Below are 9,542 nucleotides of genomic sequence, written 5' to 3' on the forward strand. Positions count from 1 at the left end.
GGCGATCTTGGCGTCAAAAAATTAAAAGTTTTGCTCGGAGTTGCGCTATCCAGTTATTATAGAGATCAGTGAGTTAGATGCGCAGATATTTGGTGTTCTCTAATTATTACAATCTAATCTCATGGGTAGCAAATGTTGTTGTTATACCCCACTGCCCCATTTCTTTTAGCCTATTTTTGCCGCAATCCGCTTTTTTTTTTTGTTTTTTTTTTTATAGTGTTGAAAAAAGCCCGTTATACGGAAGTTAACTGAAACCATAATCATATGAAATCTATTTTTTTTTAGCTGTGACTATACAGATAATCTACAAGAACTTTCATGTCATATTCACGAGCGGATTCATAGAAGGAAGCTACATTTATAGAAGGAAGGATTTTACCTTAAGACATTCCCCCCCCCCCCCCCCTCTAACGCACATTGACATTACTATTTGCTCTGAATGATCAGTGGAACAAGCTTTAGAATGGCAGTGTTACTTTGATAGTGTTAGTTTAGCAGTGTTACTTTGTACAGTGCTACTTTGTATATCAATTGTTCAACTTTTTAGCGATTCCAACGGTATTACGTGTTTTAATAAGAGAAGTTAAATTTTCCCCAAAGTTATGATAGAACACTGTCAAACTTTAAGTTGGTTAATAATTTAGTGAAGAAACTGTGTCTTAAAATTTAGGGAATTGTTGAAACAAGTGACAAATAAATTATACTTTAAATAAATTATACATAATAAAGCTATACTTCTATTGCCAAAAACAATATTTAATTCTTTGAATAAAAAATTGTTTTTAGCCATAGAAGTATAGTCTATTTATGTAAAAGTATAATTGATTTTATGAAACCATATACCTTGCCTGTGTCTTGTATTTTATTTTTTATATATTATCTTTGGTAGCTTCCATGCCATTTGTATCTAGTTTATTTCTTTTTTATGTCTTTAGCATATTTTCTCATCTGAGATTTAAAAAAAAACTCTCATGGTAATGGTTATGGTATACAGCCTAAATACCTAAGGTATGCCAATCATATGTTCATTAAAAACAAAACCTAAGTCATAATGAGTTAAAAGTTGTCTCATTAATAAAAAATTTCAGGTATCATTTTGCCATGATTATGTAAATTAAAAGAGATCTTTTTTAAATTTTTGAAAGAAAGCATATGAATATGCATATTTTTTTCAAAAGTAGGCTAATATTTTACTTTTTGCAGCAATTTTGAAGTTCTATATCCCAGTAATGCAGAAATATCAACAACAACAACAAGTTAATATATAAGACTCCCTGAACAAAGACAAAGCTACTAACATGTTTAACTTTCAATATTGCAATTAGAATGATTATGAGTTTCTCAAGGTTAAACCACCCCTAGGTGCAATCTTTCTTTCAAAAGCTTTATGAGAAGATTTTTTTAAAATATGAAAATTGGCAAATTTTATGACTGTATTGTTATTGTTTTTTTAACTGTTTTTTGTAACTAAACTTATATACAGGTAAAGGGACCTCAGAATTCTAGGTAAATGAAATTTGATTTTAAAAAAGTTGAAATTATTTTGTTTAATTCCTTTTAAGCTATTGTGAAGCTATGTGTTTAACTTCTTCTTGATGTTATTAAATGGATATTCTGTAATTACCATAATGTACTTTTTTCTGTTATTTGTTCCATTCTCTCCCCATTTATAACAATCAACAGGAAAGGTTTTAAGAAGAAACTTTTAAAAAAAGTTTAAAGTTATTTTTAAAAAGGTTTTTGATAGCTAATAGACTTTTTCAACATGTTGATTTATAATGCTCTTTAATAATAATGTAGTGTTTTTGGTTTTACTAATAAATATTTCATTTTTTATCCACATTATTTTTCATTTTAAGTACTTAATAGAAAAATTTGGGTTTTATGTAGCTTTATTTAAAATCTGAGATTGCCACTTAATTTAAAACTTAACAGGTCCTGCTGCATTTTGAGGTCCCCTTACCTGTTACTTTTTAAAGTTTTTTAACTTTTAAACTACTTGCTAGTCTCCTGTTTCTTGTTATATATATATATATATATATATATATATATATATATATATATATATATATATATATATATATATATATATATATATATATATATATATATATATATATATATATATATATATATATATATATTATAGACAAGTCTTAAATGTGCTTGGTTATAACCTATAACTACATAAACATTTTTTAAAATTATCAGGATATTCAGATTATCACATATCATTTTTTCAAGATCAATTAGAAAAAAAAGTCACAAGTTTACAATATATTTAGTATCTTCATTTTAGAAAAAATCTTACTTCTGCATAAAAATTTCAAGTTCTGACTGACAGCTCTTAATTCGAATTTCAAAATTTAAAAATAGCATTTTATTTGAAAAATATAAAAGTTTTAACATTGGTTGATCATTTAATTTGTTGTTTAAGAAACCGAGTACCTCTTTGAAATTTTTGATGTAACTTAAAATAGTGATCAGTTTTAGTGAAAAGAGATAGGAGGTGATAATATAACTGAGTATGTTCAATCAAGTATGTTAGCATAAAGGGTTATAAACTGAATTTTTAACAATAGGAAGTTAATAGTTCTCTTAAAAAATTATAAAGCAGCAAAAAAGAAAAAAACTCCAAAAATGAATAGGAGTTCATTTCGTCTTGAAACTCGAAGTCGAGCTAAAGATGAAATTAAAAGAGTTATGATGACAATAGAGAAAGTTCGAAAATGGTAAGTTTAAAATAGTTTTAGTGTAATGTCTGCATGATGGCTATTATGTTCAATAAAAAATAAGATTTTTTTTTTTCATCATCCATACTTGGCTTATGGTAAAAACTAGTATTTATATTACACCTAAAACTTGTACTAACTTAAATTCATTACCTTTAGGGAGAAGAAGTGGATATCTGTTGGTCCTCCAACATGTACAATGAAGGCCTTTAGATGGGTTCCAGGTATTATTTTAAAAGATCATTCACTACCAATTTATAGAATGTATATATAGTATCCTTACAAACTATCAATAAATTTAGAAATTATTAAAATTAAACTTTTGATAGAGTATTAAATGAAATATTACTTATGCAAAAATAATTTTGTTTATTATTAAATCATAAATTATAAATCATATCATAGATTATATATTACTAAAAGCGATTTAATTTTTATACTTTGTTACCTTTCCAATCTTAAATGATCAAATAACAAATTTGTCAAAGAAATTAAATTCCTTTGGAGCTTATCTTGCTGAAAAATCAAGTTCTAACTGACAATTCTTAATCCAATATTTTGAAGAATTTCTTTCTGCATTTGATTGATATAAGCGAGCCATCCTCAAACCATTAAATTTTCTTTTCATCTTTTGTTTGGATCTCTTCATATGATAAATATTTGGACCTCTCCATATGATAAATAATTGGACCTCTCCATATGATAAATATTGTGATAAGTATTTTCATGCACAAAGAGGATGGAACACAAATTTGTTGTTTTGCCTCATTAAAGCTAATTTTACTCATCAATCCAAAAATATTATGGCAGTTTTTTTTATTGACAGATTTTTGAATTTAATATATAATTTGAATATAGTAATAATTATAATTTTTCCATTCATGAAACATTAAATGCTATTTAGAAGCTGATTGGGTCAGGAAAAAAACTTAAACTCTGTAAAAATTTTTTAGAATCTAAAGCCATCTTAATTTTTATTGCTTTTTTAAAGTCAAAACTGTCAATTTATGCAACAATTTATGCTTAGTTTACCATTAAACAATCAAAATGTTTGTTTTGAAAAACGTTGTAACATTAATGATAAAATTTATAATAACATTAATGATTATTGTAAATAAAACTATTATAAATAAAATTTAATATGAATGAAATTTATTATAAATAAAACTATTATAAATAAAATTTAATATGAATGAAATTTATTATAAATAAAACTTATAATAAATAAATTTATTGAAGGAATGTTTTCAAGGAATGTGAAAAAAATGTTTACCTGTCAAAATTTTATGACCAATGCATTTAATGTGGTAAATATTAAATAATTAAATACAGACTTAATAAGTTAGCAAATTACATTGTGCTCATCATTTATTTGATTTTACATACTTTGAATATTTATATATGAATAATTGTATTCTTTATGTAATAAATTGATTTTTAAAAACATTAAAGTTATTTTTTTAGTTGAAGAGAGAGAAGGTGACAAAAGAAAGGTATTTTTTTTTTTAATTATACTTTTGATCATATTTGAGCTTTGACCATTTTTTTGTTAAAATGAATTTAGAAATAGAGAAAATTTACCCTTATATAAACTTAAAAAATAGTCTATAACTTTCATAGTTCTACATCTTTCAAAATAGTTAGTTTGACCATCCAGTATTCTATATCTTAAACAAAAAGGATGTTCACACAAATGTTAAACATGTTGGATGTTCACACAAATGTTTGATTTTTGTGTTTTTTTGATTTATCTTTTTTTTTTTACAGGATAAATCAAAATCAGCTCAAAAAAAAAGTCAAGTATCTAAATTAGTTTGTAAGTTGTTTCTCTGTTATCTTGTCAAAGTTGGCAACTCAATTTGATATTTAGTTGTTTTTTAGAAAAAGACCTTGTACTTATACTGTCTTCCTTTGGTTAAAGTATTTTAAGTGAATTTATAGTTATTAATTCACTAAAATTAAAACTATTTTCTATAAAGCTGTAGACTTTGAAGATTCAAACTGTAGCTACCCTTCTCCAGCACCTCACTCAGAAGATTCACAGGAAATCGATTCTCTTCAAGACTATCCACAAAAGAAAGTCCTTAAGCGAACAGCAATTGGTAGTTGTAAGGGGTTTTACATATTAGTTTGGTTTTAACAATATATATATTGTTTGAATAACTTAATATTTCTAGAAAATGAGTCAATATTATCAGCATCTAGTACAAACATATTCAAAAGTACTTACATATTATTTAAAGAGTATTTTTTCTCAAAGAAGGCACATCAAGAGGGGGTTTCTTATCTCAACAGAAACTAAATTCTGATATTGGGCAAAAATGTCTAAAGGCTTTCTGTGTTATAACAAGAAGTTGTTTGACATAGTAGGAATCCAATTGTATTTTTTTTATTTAGTGAATGATAGCTCACTTGGTTTTGATGACTCCACTTCAAAATTTGACACAGACACAAATAATCAATATGCATCCAAGTATGGTTGTAATTTACCTAATTTTTACTTAATTTTTACTTAATTTTTACTAATTTGCAATATAATAAATGTACTTTTTTTGTCTGAATAAAATCTTTTTATTAACATCTATCTGAAATTGTCTAAAAACCATTATAGTTTTAACTGTTACTTTAAGTGGGGATTCCAATTTTGGTCGCAGTTTTTCAGTATCTGAAGATAGCAATAGCAATCTTCCTGGTGGAACCTTTTCTCTACAAGATAATAACTCAAATGGTGTTGTAGGGTTTTCACAGGTTTTATCTATATTTAGTATGCTTTTTAAATTTGATTGTTGTAAAATTTATATTCAGTATAAATCTTATTTCATGTCCCTGTTGTGTTACTTGCATTAATATTATAGACAGTCTCCTATATTATTGTTTTAAAAAGTAGTTTCAGAAGGAAGTGCCAGTAAATGAAAATAGTTGTAGGCAGTTGATTTCTATCTAGAATTGAATCATTCTTAAAAGTTAAATTTTATTCTATCCTCATGGATTTGTCTTCTATAAATACTATTTTAATATCATGGAATTTCCTTATCTGTTGTTGTCTGCACCATGATAAACTCTTTTTTAATACTTGAGGGTCTTTTTCAGAAACCCTCTACTTTTTCCTAGTTAGTATTATAAGATTTAGTACAAAAAAGCTTTGTAGGTATGCTTCTGAATATTAGCAATTTGATTCTTGTAAACTATCTACTTACTTTTTGTTTATTTTTAGGAGCTCATGAAGGCTGCTGCAGGTGTCAACTCAGAAAATGACGATTCTATGTTTTCCTCTCAAGCAAGTTTTAGTAATAATCTTGTTGATGCAGATGAAAATAGTAAGGTTAGAGAATCAGAACATTTCTTATCTCAGAGGAAAATTTTTGGAAATCATTGTTTTTAGGGGTTACTTTGAAACATAAAACTATAGGATGATGTAACTAGAGGTTTTTTTTTTTTAAAAAAAAAACAATTAAAATTCAAATTAAATGGGCACTCTTTATTATGGTTATTAAGAAACACTCTTGGCATTTGCTTTTTAAAGATTAACCCTTTCATATGTTGGCGGCAGCTGCAATTTAATTCATCCATTCTGAGGGTCCAATTTTCAATGAATCTTTTGAGTATTTGTGTTGGTATCTCACAAATAATACGAGTAACATTTGCTTTCAATTCTTTAATTGAAACTGGTAGAGCTGTTAGCTTCAACTAGTTTGAGCCGAAAGAATTAAACCTTTTAAGGGAAATTACAAAGTTCAATGGTTGATCTTCTTGCTGAAAAAGTTACATTTTTATTTCTTTTTATTTACATAAATAAGTGGGAAAATGTTTCTTCTTTTCCTTTTTTTCTGTAAATAATCAGAGTTACAAAGGAAGTTATGAGATTTTTTATCATAAATTTCAAGCTCAAACCAGCAGCTCTAGTAGTTAGATTATCAGCAAAAACTGTAGACTTTTTGTTTTCCCAAAGAAAAAAATTCAAAAGGTGTGATATCAGATAATCTTGATTGCCAATTCACTAGTCAGAGTTAAGAAATGATTGGTCACCAAAACCATTACATTATAAATTTTTTGTTTCATGGGCTGTATGACAAGTAATGCTGTCTTGTTGAACCAAATGTTGTTGACATGTTGGAGTTCAATTTCAAGCAGCAAATAGTCCATTATCTTGGAATTGTAATGGGTGTCATTCACAGTTACGTTGGCCTAATTTTTGAAGAAATATTGATCAAGCCAATTGTTGCAAATGGTGTCAAATCAATTCTTCTGGATTGTTTTGAAAACTATCAGCTACAACTGCTATATTTTTAGCACTATGTGCCAGATGTGGTTTATTCAGTCAAGTATTGTCAATTTTGTTGATGGTATGCCAAATAGTGGGTTTAGTAGGTCAATTATGTTGCCCATAAATTAGTCTAAGCTCAGAAAAAAACACTCTTCACAGAATGCTGACTTTCATAATCCATTTTTTTAAATGTCTATCAATGATAAAATTCCATAGAAAGTTGAATGAAAACATATATACAGTTTGACTGTTCTCATTTGTGCTCTGTCAGAATGTCCCTATAGAAAAAAAGACCTCTAGGTTGATCACCCTCTACATACAAATAGATTCTGTTATCTAATTCGTGTATTTTTTCTTACAGGATTCTGATACTTTTCCTATACAACCTCTAAAAAAGAAATCAAAGCCAGACATGGATGGTTGATTATTTGACATATCAATTGCATCTGCTGATGCATGATAAGAACCACATTCACAGTAATTCAACAGTTGATGGTTTTAGTCATGACAAATAGCTTTATGAGGGAATTTTTCAGTTGCTATTTTAACTTGGTTTTTAATGTCTAGAATTCATCAATAGTTATGATTTTTGATTTAATTAAAGAAACATTAAGATGTATTTTTCATTTTAAAAGAGTTTCATTATCAAAAAAAAGTAACAAAAGAATCTATTCAGTGTATTTATATCCATTAAGTTTATTTTTATGTTTTAACAAATAGAAAATTTACTTCCATTTTTTTGTTTTTGATTTATTCCAGTATATTGAAATTCTTTAATATGTATGTCTGTATGTCTGTATATGTCTGTATATGTCTGTATATGTCTGTATATGTATGTATGTATGTATGTATGTATGTATGTATGTATGTATGTATGTATGTATGTATGTATGTATGTATGTATGTATGTATGTATGTATGTATGTATGTATGTATGTATGTATGTATGTATGTATGTATGTATGTATGTATGTATGTATGTATGTATGTATGTATGTATGTATGTATGTATGTATGTATGTATGTATGTATGTATGTATGTATGTATGTATGTATGTATGTATGTATGTATGTATGTATGTATGTATGTATGTATGTATGTATGTATGTTAGGGATATGACTTTTTTGCAACCTACTAGGCCTGTATCGTAATTCAATGAACTTTTATGTAAAAAGAACGAATAGATGTTTCATTTTGACATATTTTGAAAAAAGGTCACCCCAAAACCAAAAAATCGAATTTTCAATAGGTACACTTTTGTACAGTAAATGAATATTAAAGGCTGAAGATGTTGTAAGAGTCATACTCCTGTTGTTATTTTATTTATTTATGCAACATGTACTGTGATATAACAAAAAACATTATGTGATATATAATTATACATGTATTACAAAATTAACAGTATCAAAGCGTCTAGTACAACAATATACATAACTGTCTGTGTCTATAGGCCTACTGTGTTTAGTACAGGGGTCACATGATGCTCACGTCTCATAAAGAGTCTAGCGCTTATTACTTAGAATGAATCGAAGTTGCAGTTTGTCTTTCTTTCTGCAGGAAGCATACAGGTCTTGCATCACCTTGATTGCACGTTCAGCTATCTGATTACTTCGTGGTATGTCGATGACGGATGGCTCTTTCTTCCAGTGATTTTTGAATGACTGCAATGCCTTTTTGTAAGGCTTCAATACATCAGATAAATTCTTGAAGTCATTGTCATTGTACTTTTGACTACTAAACCAATGTTCTGCCCACTCATATGAAATGAACCTGCAAACCTTCTCCAAATTCTTTCTCGCTTCAGGCATAAGAATGAACGCCAGAATGGCGAGAATGGCTCTTGAGTTCCATCTGGCATTGCTCATATTAGGAATGTTCTGAAAGTGAATCAGAGGGAAGTTTCTTTGTTCTTCATAGAACCTAAACACTCTTGTTAAATGGTACAAAAACTTCATATCGTCTTTCCACCCTGATTTATCAAGAATTTCTACAGTTCCATTCACAAACTTATCCTTCAGTTCATCATACTTATTCAACAGTTCAGACACAAATGGGTATTCAATGTTTGGAGATTTGGTATCACCCCCAAGTTCTTCGTCCATCACCAGACGGAGAATCCTGTCTAGTACGTGATGCTGACAACCGATAAATTGTGGTATTGTGACACCCTTTAATTTAAACATACGTTGCAACTTCACAACAACTCCATTTCTCTTCCCAGTATTGACGTTTGTTGTATCAGTAATGATCATCTTAATTGAATTCCACAAATTGTATTCATCAATAAGTTTGGCAATTTTTTCAGCAACAGTTTCAGCTTTGCCATCTTTTAAACGCAGTGCATCAAGTTTCACGTCAGTTCTTTCATTCTGAAGTACAACTACCTGATATTCCTTATCATCTATTCGTTTGCCGTCAAAGTGTAAGGACCACTGTTCCATTTTAAGTTGTTGTATCATTTCTTTTTTTAATTTACCTGCCTCTTTGAATGTGGACTTGTAAATTGCTGATTGACTTGGAGTTGGAATATCAATACCTTGTTGT

The 9,542-nt window shown here is 28.0% G+C and overlaps 1 protein-coding gene and 1 long non-coding RNA gene across 3 annotated transcripts; both read left to right on the plus strand.

The window, feature by feature from the left end:
- LOC149886289 (uncharacterized) lies at positions 1 to 1,947 on the plus strand. Its single transcript, XR_016454088.1, has 3 exons — positions 1 to 125; positions 286 to 558; positions 936 to 1,947. It is a non-coding gene; the product is annotated as an uncharacterized LOC149886289 (long non-coding RNA).
- Positions 1,948 to 2,558: 611 nt separating this feature from the next.
- On the plus strand, positions 2,559 to 7,660 carry LOC149886290 (uncharacterized). Of its 2 annotated transcripts, none has more exons than XM_090092960.1 (9): positions 2,559 to 2,732; positions 2,892 to 2,956; positions 4,197 to 4,225; positions 4,500 to 4,548; positions 4,712 to 4,840; positions 5,130 to 5,205; positions 5,363 to 5,480; positions 5,947 to 6,054; positions 7,358 to 7,660. In XM_090092960.1, exons 1-9 carry the CDS (start codon positions 2,641 to 2,643, stop codon positions 7,418 to 7,420), a joined length of 729 nt encoding a protein of 242 aa, XP_089949086.1. In that variant the 5' UTR covers positions 2,559 to 2,640; the 3' UTR covers positions 7,421 to 7,660. The 2 variants fall into 2 exon arrangements, with proteins under 2 accessions (XP_089949086.1, XP_089949087.1); XM_090092961.1 differs by having other exon boundaries at positions 4,712 to 4,834.
- Positions 7,661 to 9,542: the final 1,882 nt, after the last annotated feature.

The sequence above is a fragment of the Hydra viridissima genome, unplaced genomic scaffold (genome assembly GCF_058129835.1).
Source record: "Hydra viridissima isolate aposymbiotic clone 2 unplaced genomic scaffold, HvirCarnegie_v1 scaffold_7, whole genome shotgun sequence".
Classification (NCBI taxonomy): domain Eukaryota; kingdom Metazoa; phylum Cnidaria; class Hydrozoa; order Anthoathecata; family Hydridae; genus Hydra; species Hydra viridissima.